Here is a 14364-nt window from a genome sequence, read left to right on the forward strand (position 1 = left end):
TTAAACCAATTAGATCTTTAAGAACGACAGAAGAAAAGAAAGCCTACTTTCTCCAAACAGCTATCACTCTTTAATAAATACCCTTTCACATCTTTGTGCCACAAGCAAAACCTGTTCCTACCTATCTCTTGGGCTTACCTCTCCTGCAAAGCATGGTGGAGATGGGCGAGAGCAAATGGAACACAGAGAATTCATTTAGCCAAACTCCAGCACCATTCGTAGTCCACTGAACTCACCCTGGAAGATGTTAGCAAATAGGACCGAGCAGCTGCAAAATTCCCCCCCCTTTTTTTTTATTATTATTATTATTATTATTTTAATTCTCAAAGCCCCAGTTCAAGGCTTGACAGCTTTAACATCTCTCTGGTAGAGCAATAAGTAGCTTTTCTTTAGTTTCAGCTATACTGTCCCTGAAGCAATCTCTCTCTATTAACATGTAAGCATTCATCCACCCTTTTCTTTTCTGAGAAAAGCAGCAGAAAATAAGATCCCACTTGTAAAGGGGCTCACCTCAGGATCTATTCCTCAGAGAGAAAAGACACACTGTTTCTCTGTATTTAGACTTAAATCTTTAGGTTGAAAAAAAAATTACTATAAGTGAGCTCAATTTTTCAGTATTTTCATTTTACAATATTACCTATGCCTAGATGTGCATAAGAGCCACCATCACTCGGTTTATTAATTTCAATAAATTAAGTAGATCTTTAAAAAGCTCCTGCAATAAACCCTCAAATAATTCCTTCCTTCTTCCCTCCTCCATACTCCCGCAAACAAGGCATGCAGCCCAGTTACAAGAATAACATCCCCTCTCTGCTCCCCCATGAATATGATATATATTTTGTACCTTCTCATCTAGAACACCTACAGCATTTCAAATTAACTACTGACCCTTGCTCTCACACTATAAACAAGCCCTTTAGAAAATCTCAATTGCATTGTGTCTACATTGATTAAAGCTTGAATCCTACTGACCTCATGTGGTGTTAACTTCTCCCATGCACCAGGAGCATTCCGCTTTTCTACTCAATTACCCCCTTCTGTGCAGAGCCATCACTACCCAATGAGCACACACAATGGACTTCTGCTTCATTACACTAACCAACAGCAGGATAGGAATAAACAAGCTAATTTATCATCGGACAGACTGAGCTTTTCCAACTAGAACAGTGAGAACCTGAATAACATTATATATACTTATTATTTATAAATATGTATTTATTGCGGCATGAAAGTTTTCTTTTCTACCTCCCCCTTCCCTGACCTTGATGCTACCAGTTTAATACGGTAATGACAGTGACCACTAACGCAGTCTTTAAATTACTATTTTTTATTACTAGTTACTATTTTGCAAGCTACATGAAAGCCTTTTTCTGAACACTGCAGCAGCTTTTATATGCAGAATTGCTGTACATTTAAATCATCTAATTCATTTTCAAAAAAAAAAACCACCAAAAAAACCCCACTACCTACTAGAAGTCCACTTCCCTTGGGAAAGGTATTTCTTTCTTACCATTTGACTTCAAGCTTTCACAAGGCCATAGTCCTTTAAAGCCCCAGGGCACCATTTCCATCCTTATTTACAGTGGGAGTTGCCAGACATACTGCTGTAGCTGAACACCCTTGTTTGTCGTCTCCAATAGATTTTTCAATACTACAGGTTTCTCTGTCTTTTTTTGTTTCAGACCATAAAAACGACCCTGTCCAAACCATCAAAGCCTAGTTTGGCAGATTTCTGACCCAAGTTCGCGTCCTGCACCCAGGTCTCCTGCTTCGGATGTGGAGAGCAAGCTGCGCACCGACCTCCTCTAGTGACAGCACTGGCTTTTCCGCCTCGTCTGGAAATCCCAGTTCGGAGTACGGCTGGATGGAAGGTGATATTTGGTGCCACAGACAGCAGCCCAGACCTCTGCCAAACTCAAACCTACCGTCTTAATAGACTGGGGTGGGATGTGAGTGGCCAGGATTTGGAGGTCCCTACGCAAGCACTACAGCCAGCACAACAGTCTTGCTGTGGTTTTGTGGAATTTCTATGCTTTCTTAGCTTCCTGTAACCATGCAGTAGCTGGACAGACGTGTGTGTATTCGTGTTGGAAGGGTGGCTGGATTTTTTTGCTCGAGGTTTGGTCTTCAATGCTACTTTCGCAGCTTTGGGCCATGTTAGCAGAAAAGTTGTCCGTGCAGCACGGCCTCTTTAGAGCAGCACAAACTGGAGATTTTCTTCAATAAGCCAGTTCTCAGAGAGCCACAGGAGCAGCTGTGCCAAGAGCCTTTAAAACTGAAAGTGCAGCCAGGGTCCCTGCTGCGGGAACAGGAGTCCAAGCACCCTGCGAGGCTGCTGCCACCGAACAGCAACCAAAGGGCTGCTGGGGAACAGTCTTGCTCTCAGAGATAAGGGATTATTCCCTCAGCCCCAGGCAAGTCACAAAGCAAGGAAGTCTTATGAGGCACTAGAGTACAAGTATATTTGCTGGGAGAACTAAATGAATGACCCCCACGATTCATATACATATGCAACAGCAGCAACAAATGCAAACAAAGAGAGCACTAGCAGTAGGAGTTCCATAAATGCAGAAATAGATATTCGAAAATATTTTATTTAGAAGAAAAAAAAAAAGAAGGTAGAACTGATTTACTAATTGCCACAGACAGTTTGATCTTCTTCCAAGTCGTCCTTTGTCAATTTTCGACTCAGATGAAATGCATTTCCTGCTACGCCCAGCCAAGGTATTAAATCCCTGCAAACAGAGCTCTAAAATAGCAGTATGACCTGACGTTATCTGGCAGCTTTTCTCCTGAGCGACAGCCTGAAATTCCCCAAGTCGCACACTACAGATAAGCAGATACCTTGAAACTGCCAATACTCAGATATGTAAAGAATTTCATCTGCATTTGAATAGGAGGGATCAGATCCTGGGGCACTTCCCCAGGCTGGGGCCAGCAGCAGGCAGTCCTAGAGCAGATGGACACCTTGCACCCTTCAAAGGCTTTCCGAGGCTATCAGAGAGTTATAACTTGACTTCAAAGACCATAAATGTTATTTACTAACGAAAAGACTTCCTGTTTAATCGTTACCCCTTGCAAAGAGCAGAGAGGCGGCATGACCACCGCTTGGTTTAGTGGTCAGGTCATGTTTAAAACCAAGCCTGTTTAGTTAGTATCAACCCAAAAGAAAAGAGGAGCAGCGAGAGGAGCGTCCTCTTTCCGTAAACTACAAGACACAGAGTTTCCCTGATGCATCTCTCCCAAGTTAACTGTAGTTTGGAAGTGATGCAACTGTGAGAAGAGCAAAAAAACTAGCGCCTCGAAGGATTTACAGCCTCGCTGCCCGCTCCTCGGGCCCCCAGCATGGACGTTTCTGCCTGGGAACTCTCAATTTCTGGCACATTTGCCCATTCAGCTACAGTTACAGCTCTTAAAAAGAAGAATTGAGCAGACCTAAACTAAATAGACATGACCTTTCATGTCTGCTTTTTCATCGGCTCCCAGCGCTTCTGCCAAGGCTGCAGCACTAAAGGAATGTGTCTATACAGAGGAGTCTATTGGCATTCATGTCCACGGTACCGCACCAACCTATTCAGCACAGCCTGGCCATCTTCTGGAGAGGCCAGTGATGAAAGAAAGTCAGGCACATAAAAATGGTCTTTGTCCTGGAGCCCACAGACACTCTTCCCTAGCAGGCTGCATCCACATACCTTAGAAATCAGAGCGTCTCTGCTGTCAAAAGATCAGTTCAGCCCTAAGAAGGTAATGAAATCCTAGGAAAGAAAATTAAATCCTGGAAACTCACTGCTCAGGAGCCAAATCAGACATTTAGATAATGAACTGGAATTGTTGATAGCTGCTCAGCCATTTATACACATGACTCATTATCTCTCTGGGCGAGACACACAAGTAAGAGTTTTATTCGCTCCAGTCAAAACAATTCTGTTTTTTCAACCTTAAGCCGAGGCAAGGGAGCAGTGAACCTGCACCTTCTTAAATGCATCCCCCTCATCCCAGAAGACTCATGTGCTAAATAAATACCTCCACTTTTCCAATCAGTTAAATTTGTAAAGTGTACGGTTGGGCACCGGACTTTCAGTACTTAACTGTATGTATGCCTGCTCCTGGACTTTGTCTTCACTCCAGGGAGGTTCTGCTGTATTCAGTCGGCTCATTTGAATGGAAATCAAGATAATCTGTGACTTGGGACAAGGCACCCTTATAGTCCTAGAAGTAACTCACAGAAATTAAGTTATTGAAAAGTTGTCTTTTCAATAACTTGTCTAAAGGAACAAAAGTCACAGTTTTGAAGCACAGATATTGCTGCCCAGAGCTCTGTTGTCCCATTTCCTCCTGTGCCCTCCATTTCAGCCTGCCCAGCAGCTTTGCTCTTTGCTACAGCCTCCTGCCGTACTGGAAAACCAGGGGCAAGATGCACATCACTTTGCGAGTAATAGCAAGAGAAAGCCGCAGGGAAGGTGGGGTAATTTCTTGACCCCAGGTCCTTAGAACAGAACAGACCATTCAGCGAAGCACAAGCTAGCTTAAAAACAAACCAGCGAGCGTGCCAGAGTCAGAGGCTGCAGGTTCGTACGTCCACCCAGCTTTTGTGGTGATCAGGCAGCGGCACAAAGCCCACCGAGATGCACAAAATGCTGCCCGGGTGCCAGCACCACCCAGGAGGCTCGGCGTTCTCCAGTACTCTATGGGAGCTGCAGAGCCACGGAGCATTACAAAAAGCACTGTACACTTTTGAGACTTGATTAACACAAAATTTCCTGCTATCTCCGTGAACTCTGGACAGATTTGAGCAGTAAAGTCCGTTTTCTTTCTTTCCTTTTTTTTTTCCTTTTTAGAATCCTGTATATTTAAAAGCATTCCAGGATTCAAAGGAAATTAGAAAGAGGGACACCATCAATAGCTGCCCTCATGGCATACAGAGGAAGATAATTTGTAATCAAAAGCTTTGGTTTAAAGAAAACCAAGAGGCATTAAACCCACACTAGAGTCAAGTCAGACTTCCATACACGCACAGTTTCTACCACCTGGCCAGCAGTCAGGAGAGGACACAAAGCTCACCTTTGGCAGTTGTGGTGTGACCTCTGTTGGAACACCCCGGTCAAAATTCCCAGTAACTAGCATGGCCAGATGGATGCCGCAGCTGGTCTAGCTGTGGTAAGGTTTAACCTGGCTCCACGTGCTGGTTAGCACAACTCAAAGCCTGGACGAGCCTGGGGGCACGCTGGAGACAGCCAGGAGGCCAGGTATCTGGCTAAACCTACACAGTATGTATCTCGAAGAGGCAAAGCATACATATGCAATAGCATGCAGGGGCTCCTGAGAATGCCGGCTTGACTGTAAATTAGCGTTAGCCTCATTTCTCACAAACATTAATGCTGCCTTGAATGACAACAGAAAACATTCCTGTTTGATCCCATTCCCCTATAATATACGTATGCTATTACTCATAGCAGGGTAGTGAAGACAAGGTTTTATTATGACTAATTTTATGGATCATGTTTTATCTAGTACCGATACCTCCTAACTGAACACATAACACACACAGTCCAGAAGCGTAACCTTTAAACAAGATGTTTGCCATGGAATGGAGCAGACACCAGAAATTCTGCAGGGTTTGAAAACAGGACGGTTTGAAGCAGTGACAGACCCAGTTGTCTGGAGCCAACAGTTCATTACCGTAGCATGACAGCAAAGAAATGGCTCAATAAAACTCTCTTTTGAGGTGTGTTCTCACTCCCTAGCCTTGCAAAGCTCCCTTAGACTGCCACAGGAGCTTCACCCCAGTAAGGGAATGACTCCCATACATGTACATCTCATGCTTTGCCAACATACAGTTCTAAGCAAAATCCACCTGAGAGCTGATAAGACGCCTGCTTCTAAATAGAAGAGCTGTTGGAAATGTGCAAGCCATATTAAAACTCAGACATTATGCAGTTGACCGTTCAAAAACTAGCTAGAGAACCACCACTGGCAGAAAACCCCAATTTCAGAAAAATGAAGCTTTGTCGTCATTGTTGTATCAGGTACCAATGCGTTGCATTTGTGTATTTTGGACTTGCACAAGTAATCTGTTAAAATAGAGCACTTAGTCATTGTTTTGAAATATGACCTAACTGACTGCTAAAGGAAAGGCTGGTTTAGCTTTGTAGCCATGTTCCACTTGTGTACATATTTTGGTTTGTCTAGACCTGAATAAACTAAAATAACTAGATTCTTGGTGTCTGTTTGGTGCGCTGGATCAAACCAGACCAGGAACGCTATTTCAGTGACACCTCAGCTCCCATCCCACCTCGTGTCACACCTCTCTGAAGAGCAGCAGTCCCGTGTCATTGCTGCCAGAGCTATCAGCAGTTTGAGCACTCCTAGCACCGCTTCGCTCCCAGCCACGTTGCAGAAGAACGCCAGCCACGCACCCATTTCTCAACAGATGCGTGCCACATGCCAGGGACTAACTAAAGGGGCCAGGACCCCAAGCCGTGGACCCCAGCTGTGGTCCAAGGGATCGACTGCAAGCCACTGGCTCCGAGTTTCCAGGGGCACAGGGACCCCAACGGCGAGGCACGGTTCAGGGCTAATTCCTGGGAGGAGTGTCACACGGAGCCCCGGGTTGCGATGCCCTGCGTGTGTGTCACTGCGCCAGATGTTGGGGACCACACCGAGGTTACACGCAAGAACTTAAGAGTTGTTTCACAAGCACCATATTCATTTGGGCTTCCAGCTCCCAGGAGGGCTGGCTGGGAGCTGTTGGAGCCCATCAATCAGCACAGCTGCCCCACAGCCACTAAGGGAAGAGGGGGAAGAGCCTCCGATGCATCAGAAGCGGAGGAAAAACCAGTTCGGATGATTCATTAGTGCAGTTTTATCTGCTCAAAGATCAGAAGTGGGGTTTTCCAGCAATTAAAGAAAGTTTGCCCACAATAACCCCCTAGGACTTGCCCCTGGCTAGAAGACGCACTTACTCCAGCAGTACAAAGTTACCCCGAGTTTGCGCAAGACGTAGCCCCGAGTCGCTGTCTCGGTTGGCAGAAGAGCTGCGCTGCTCGCTGCGGCCTGCCCCCCGTGGCTTTCCGGCCCCAGCACCAGCCTGTGCCCCCCACCCAGGATGGGGCTCCCCCCACCCAGGATGAGGGCCCCCGCTGTGGGTGCCGGGCGGCAGCAGCCGGTGAAGCAGGGAATAGGCAAGATGGAAGACTGAATTAACAGCATCTAAGTTCCTTCATCTCCAAATCTCTACAAACCTGAACAAAAACATTCCTGATAATTCCCTATAAAGCTAAACAGAAATATGTCTGTTCGTCACGCCTGTCCCCAGATGACAACGGAAACGGGGCTTTCTGATCAACACCCTTCCTTTTCTACAAGCAACTTACTTTTTTTAAACTTAAAAGCGAGAAGCTACTAGAAAAACACTTTTAAGATGAACGCCGAGTCTGGCTTCTCTGCACAACACAGGCCAAGGCATTTTATCTAATGAATCAGCGTCGGGTTCAGTAACCTGCTCTCAAACCAGCTCTTCAAAAAAAAAAAAAAGGAAGGAAGGAAGGAAAGAAAAAAAGGCAATCCTAATAATATTCAGTGTTGGTTCAGACCCACAAGAGTAGAAAAAATGGGTTTTAATCCAATGTTTGCCACCGACTACTTTGTGATTAAGCAAAGACGAGGAATTGAAGCAAGACAATGAGGGAAACTAAAGTTTTCAAAAATTATGTTTAGTAGAATTCTTATGGCTCTTAAGAACAGATAATTAGAGAGGCTACAGATGCAAAGCACTAATGTGTATCGGGAACACTGAATCTGCTTTCTGAGGAATGGCTGTAGATGTTTCTTCAATACCTCACAAATAAAGACCACGGCCAGAACAGTCCAACTTTTTTCTCCCAAAGAAAACGTGCAACAAATTGTCCCAATGCCCTTTGGGAGCAATGGGACTTCACTTATCCGCAGTTGTTACTGAAAATCCCCATGGCCCCAAATAGGCGCCTGCACCCGAGGAAAGGGGAATAAACCCTTGGGCGAGGCAGCCCAAGAAGCTGCAGAAGGGGAGAGCGGGGAGGGTTTGGGTCTGGAATTCCTCCGCAGGGCAGCACAGCCCTTCCCCAACATCTCCACGCTGGAAATGGCCAAAGTAGCCAGAGATACACGACGATCGTTACAAGGAGCCGGTGCATAACTCAGCTGCTTTCTAGTAAAAAAAAAAAAAAAATAAATAAATAATAATTAAAAAAAAAAAAAAATTCCCGGGACTGCCCCCAAACCCTGCTCTCCTCCATCTTTCTCCCTCCATCCCCCAGCTCCTTCCCCAGGCAAAAATCAAAGCCCCCGGCGGCAGAGGGCTGGCGAACCCCGACCGCGAGTTTCTTGCCGAAGGTTCCATCCACGCCAGCCCTTTTCCCCCAGGATTTGGGAACGCTCCCCGCCCGCTAATACAGAAAAAAAACACAACCTGGGCTTCAAAGTTTTAGGCGAGGAGGTTTGCGTGCGAAAAAGTCGGGCTGACCCGCCGGCTCGGGGAAGGCTGGATACCACCCGGAAAGCTTTCAACGCGGGTGGGGGGACGTGTCCGTCCCCCGTGGAGGGGCTCGGGGGGGGGGGGGGGGCAAGGAGCACAGCGGCGGGAGGGGGGGCTTAACCCACGCGGGTTTTCCGTGAGCCGAAACCAACCCAAGCCGACCCCGCGCGGTTTCAAGCGCCTCCTGGAAGCGGATCGGGGCGGGTGGGGGGGAGCGTGTGTGTGTATCCCGTCCCCCCCGGGAGAAACGACCCCGGACAAAAGCACGAGTGCGGCGGCGCGGGGGGAGCGGCTGCTGGCGGGAGGGGGGGGGGGGGGCAGCAGCCACCCAAAGGCTCCCCACCGCACCCCAGAGAGGGTAAAAGCGGTCCTGTCCTCTCCCGGGGCAGCGCCCATTAATTTTCCTTTTTTTTTTTTTTTTAATTTTTATTTTTTTGTTGTTATCATTCTGGCAAGCGGTGAGGTTTCCTCCTGCGGTCGGTTCGGAGGCCGAGAAACGGGGAGGGGCAGAGGTACGAAAAGAGCGGAGGAAGATTTTTTTTTTTTTTTACAAAATAAACCACATTTTTTAAAACCCCAACTTTGCGATGCAAGGCTTCCCGGCGCGATCAGTCGCCATACTGACGATTTCCCCCCCCCCCCCCCCCTTCCTCTTTCTTTAAGTACGGACTGAAACCAGGCCAAAAAAACTTTTCTCTGCCCCTTCTTTTCTCGCAGGCACTAGAGTGAAATGTGCACAAAGAGGCCCAGGGAGCCGTGTTTTCTTAACTACAATAGCAGGGCTAATTAGATCATAGGAGCGAGTCAGCGATACTGTAACAAGTAGCTAAACAACACGGGCGAGGAGAGGAGGAAGAGAAAGTTTGCACCTTCGGCACTCACCGATCAGACCTCCCACCAGAAAGGCGATGACTTGGAAAACCAGCAAGATCCCCCCGACGATGCACAGCTTTTTGGTGCTCATGTTCTCGATGATGGCCCCAGCCATCTTCGCCCGACGCTAAAACCACCCCCCCCCCGCTCCCCGATTTGGGGCGGGGGGGCAGCAGTAAGCCCGGACTAGGCGGTGAACGGGCTTACGGACCGGCCGAGGTTCCGCACTGACCGCCCGGCCCGGCCGGGAACCGGCTTTCTTTAACCGGCCCCCCCCCTCCCTCCCTTTCCCCCTGCTCCCGCCGCCGCCAGCCGTGATTGTGGCCGCTGCTCGGTTGCATGTGGCTGCTTTAAAGGAGCTGGCAGCGGGTCACATGACGCCGCCTCCGCCGCCCCTCCCCGGTCCTTCAGCCCCGCCGCCGGGCCCGGCCCCGGTCGGGTGTGTCGTGGCCGTGTCCCCCCCCACCTCCTCCTCCTCCTCCTCCTCCGTGTTTTCTCCAGAAGGGGCCGCAGCCGACCGGCCCGGGCGTCCCGCGTGTGTGTGTCGTTCCGCCACCCCTCAAGGCAGGCGGGCAGGCAGCAGCCTGGAGGCGGCCTTGGGGCGGGGGGGGGGGATGCAGCCGCCTGCCTTTACCGGCGCTGCAGGTGAACGGCGCGGCCGCCTTGCCCCCCCCCGCCGCCTCGCCCCGGCCCCGAGGAGGATGTAGGCAACGCCTGCCTGATAGGGAACGTTTCGGCAGGACGCGCGGAGCGGGCGGCTCAGCCTCCCCCAGCATCGGCGGGCGGGCTGGGCTTCCAGCTCGGCTCAACTGCGCTATGACGTTTTCTCCCGTCTTCTGACGTCCCCGCGGCTCCCAGGCAATGCTTTGTCCTTCCCTCAGCCCCTGCTCCCGTTCACCTCGGTAGCTCACGCCCGGCGGTTCTCCCAGTTGCCCTCCCCACGTCCCAGACGAGGCAGGGCCGGGATGCTGCGGGACCAGTCCCGCTCCCTGGAAGCCGCTGGACTCCTGCTCCGAGGCGGTCTGCCTACTCGTACGTGACCCAGAACGAGCTCGCTAACCCCTGCCACCATCTCTGGGGTTTAGCATTAGTGCCTTCCCGCCCCTCACGGGATACCACGAGGATCTGTGCTACGCCGTCCTTTAGACCCGTCCTCTTCGCTGCACAATACCGCCGCGTGCAACTGAAACTGGACGGCACGTCGGTGAAAACACTCCTCGAGGACAGGTAAGCCGTGACAGGAAACAACTGGTGACAAAAATGCAGCCAGGAACTATCAAAACGAAAGACGGGTCAAATATATAGGGGCACAAACCAGTAACAATCTGAAGCGAACAGGAACGAGAAAAAAAGTTTAGAAGAAGCCAATGCAAAAAACCCAGCAGAAATCACAGTAAGATGGCAGAAGTGTTGGCAATGCCATGTGGTAGCCCTATAGCCAAACCCACCGGGATTCCAGCAACGTGTTCGGTTTGTTCGGGATACAGGGAGCATCTGCACACCGATTTGCCTTGCCTGGTCTAATGGGAGCTTTGCGCGTTACAACGATACAGGTAAGCAGCATCAAAAACGAATCTAGAAATTCAGGGAAGAGTAGAGAAGCAGAGGGCACAGGGTTTGACTTGTCAAGGAAAGACCTTACCAGCCCCTGCCCACACAACGTATAGCCAACACAAGGAGGTGAGCGCAAGAACTGCCACGTATTCAGTGTTTTTTCGATAGATGTTTAGGAAGAGGTCCCCTTCAGAAAGGGGGAGAGTACGCGCCCCTGCCCCAGATCAGGCCTCAGTCACCGCCACTAACTCGCTGCCTTTGCGCCCTTTCCCTGACCACAAAAAGCACCACAGCTGGCAACTCAAGTCTTCCCCAGCAAAGTGGGCAAATTCCTCTCCCGAGTCTAGAACCCGGCCCTCCAAGGTTCAGCATGTTCAAAGGAGCATTTAACGCGCAGGACCCCCAGGGTGCCAGAGACACGCAAAGATGTAATGCTGGAGGCCAACCAACCATAGAGTGAAGTATTTTGGATGATGTAGTAAGATGTGATACTACAGTCAAGATCCTGTATACATCAGAATCTACCTGAAAAGGATTGCAGCAGTGATCCCCAAATGCTTATGCTGGTTTTCTAGCACTAAGTCTTTGGCTTCCAAAGTTGGTCTTGAAAAAATAAATGAAACCAAGCTCATGTGCTGCTTTTGCATTTTACTTCTGTCATCTTTTCTTGATTTGCAGAGCTAACAAATTCTCTTCTTCCAACCATCAGGCTAATAATGTAAGTTGGAAGATAGGTGTCAGGGATAACTTTAGATATTTTGTGACTGCAGGACAGTTTATTCTTTCAGAATATTGCAAATTTAACTTTTTTTTTTTTTTTAGTTTAGCTTTAGCTTTCCTTTTACATTACAGTTATGACTTCATTGTTAAAAATAGCTCTTAATGGACAAGTCCATTATGAACCCACTAGGATCATTCACACAGACGTGCTTCCAAAATCAAAGCCTGTTAGTGGCTTTTTGCCAAGACAATTAAATACTTAAAATACCAAATACTTTATACTGAAATTAAAAAAAAAAACAAACAAACACATAGAACAATTGCTATTAAAAAGGCTTATTTTGAAATACCTAATACTAATTTTTCGGATGTCTATCTAACACTTAATGTTGATTCTGAGTGATGACTTTTGCTATTTTCTCTGTTAGAAATGGCAAAAGCTTCTGAATTTCATTCGTTCCCTTACAGTCTGCAATCACCACTGACTAGGAGAGAATCTTGGCAAGTCCAGGCTGCTCTTCGAGGTCCCACACCTACCCAAACACAAGGACGTATATGACTGAACACCTCTGGAGCCACAAATGCCACTAAATCCAATCTGCCTTAATGACTCTACAAAAGTTACATGGTGCAATCTTCCGTTAAATGTCCCGTTTGTTCCAAGCAATTTATTTCTGGGACAAAAATGTAAAAGGTAGAGCTAAGAAAAAAGAATAAGAAAATAAGAAAAAGAATGCCATAAGAAAAAAAAAGTTGAGTGAAAAAAGCAAAATAACAAAAACACAGGAAACAATACTTCACATTTATAAGGCACTTTCCATCTCTACCACATTCCTACAACTTTAATACCGCAATGTTTAGAGATATTAATCATGTGTGACTTTTGACATGCGTCCAAAGGGCTTATAGAGCACATACCATAGTGAGTTGGGACCTCTCTTTTGCCAGAAAGTGACCATGCACAAAATCTCACAAGAGAGAAACTGGCCCACAGTGTGTTACAAAACACATCTCTAGCCATCTTTCAGCTGTTTACAAATCACAACTTCTATCTCTGTAAGGTCTCCAGAATCAATCATCTGGGAACTCATCTACTTGCCGCTTGTTACATTATTTTTTCCTGACTGCTTTAGGCTGTTTTGAAAGCCTCAGCTATTAAAATAGCTATCCTACAGTCCGCCCCAGGCAGGAGGAGGAGTCGTTCCACAGAGAACTCTTTGCAGGGTTGGGCCTAGAGCCCAGATTTTCAAAGAGGTTTAGCTGCCAAAAGATATAGGTAAGGGCTCAGTGGGATTTCCACAAGCTCCTAGTTTTTGGTGCTACAAGTTAGTGCAAAAGTTTTGAGAAAACTTCCTTTGGATGCTCAGTTTGCACAGAGATCAAACCCTCCGAAAGTTTCAGTATTTTTTCTCCTCTGTTGTCTCATGTCAATTGGATGCTTAAGAGAAATAATTTAAAAAAAAAAAAAAGCTAGAATTAAGAGGCATTTTCCAAACACAACTGTAAGAGAGGGACATACGCTACAAATACAACATAAAGGCTTGACAGAGGAACATCTATGATCTGGATTAGGAAGCCAAATGGCATGATCATAGCAATAATTTCTAGCTTTAGAAAGCTAAAAAAACCCCAACAAACCCAAACCCAAACCACCCCAAAATCAAAACCCCCACCACAGTTATTTGGACTTAAGTTGCTGCATAGAAGTTCACTATTGAGCTGCTTCATTTTTGCTCTACAGAGGCAAGTTTGGTTTGTTTTTTTTTTTAATAATAGCAGCATTGTTGTTTACACCAGCTCAACAGTGGACTCGGACCCAATATGTAAAATACAAAGTACAGTAGTGGATAAAAAGCTGATTAAATCATGGTCATCTACCACCAGATATAATCTTTTGAACTCTAGTTTGTACTTGCCCACTTTATTTACAATATACCCTGCAACATAACAACAACAGACCTGTGGGGATTAAGCTTTGGCTCTGGTCTCCAGTTTGTAGGCTATATTTTCCAGTGTGGGTATTGGCGTTGCTTGATGCTATGACTGCAGTTTCTTGTTTTGTTTGGGATACACCTAACACATTACGAAGTTACCCCTAATAGTAAATAATGTGTAGTTTGCTGCTACGGGGGAAAGACAATTAAAAGTGTTCAGAAACACTGCTTACTCTTCAGTACTCCTAACTGCTTTCATAGGTAACTTTCTGGTTTTGTTCTTTTACAAATACTGATAACATGGAAAATTTTCTCATAGAACAGGAAAAGGGCGTTTTCTGTTATTTCTAGTGCACACACAGATGGCGGGGAACATTTTATCTTTGTAAGAAAAGCCTTGTGTGGCGTGCACACGCACACACAAAAATGTGTGGGGGTTGAGATCGGTCAGTAGACAGAGATCTACAACTCATAACTACCCATTGCGGTTAGGATTAGGAAGAAAATCGACAGGTATGCAATATTTCATCTTAAGCAAACCCCACTCTATAATGTAAATATTTTGAGTGATTTCCAAGCCCCGTTGTAGTTCAAGGCTAAACACTCATCCACTTATTAGGAACCAGGAAAGTTGAGTTTTGCCACTGTTTATACATCTGGGAACTCAGAGCTAGGCTTAATTTTTTTTTTTTTCCTGCATGACACCTCTTAGTTAAGTGTCACCCAGCCTGCTAGATCTGAGATCCCATGCTGTTCTTCAGGCTTTACATG

General features: G+C 46.9%; 1 protein-coding gene across 1 annotated transcript in view; it reads right to left on the reverse strand.

Annotated features, from left to right (window-relative positions):
• Positions 1-9672, reverse strand: part of WLS (Wnt ligand secretion mediator) — a 37727-nt gene extending 28055 nt beyond the window's left edge. Inside the window, exon 1 of the mRNA XM_030033569.2 lies at positions 9395-9672. Coding sequence (XP_029889429.1) covers positions 9395-9500 — 106 coding nt within the window. The 5' untranslated portion in view covers positions 9501-9672. The remainder of the gene's footprint in view (positions 1-9394) is intronic.
• Positions 9673-14364: the final 4692 nt, after the last annotated feature.

Source organism: Aquila chrysaetos, chromosome 12 (assembly GCF_900496995.4).
Source record: "Aquila chrysaetos chrysaetos chromosome 12, bAquChr1.4, whole genome shotgun sequence".
In the NCBI taxonomy this organism is placed as follows: domain Eukaryota; kingdom Metazoa; phylum Chordata; class Aves; order Accipitriformes; family Accipitridae; genus Aquila; species Aquila chrysaetos.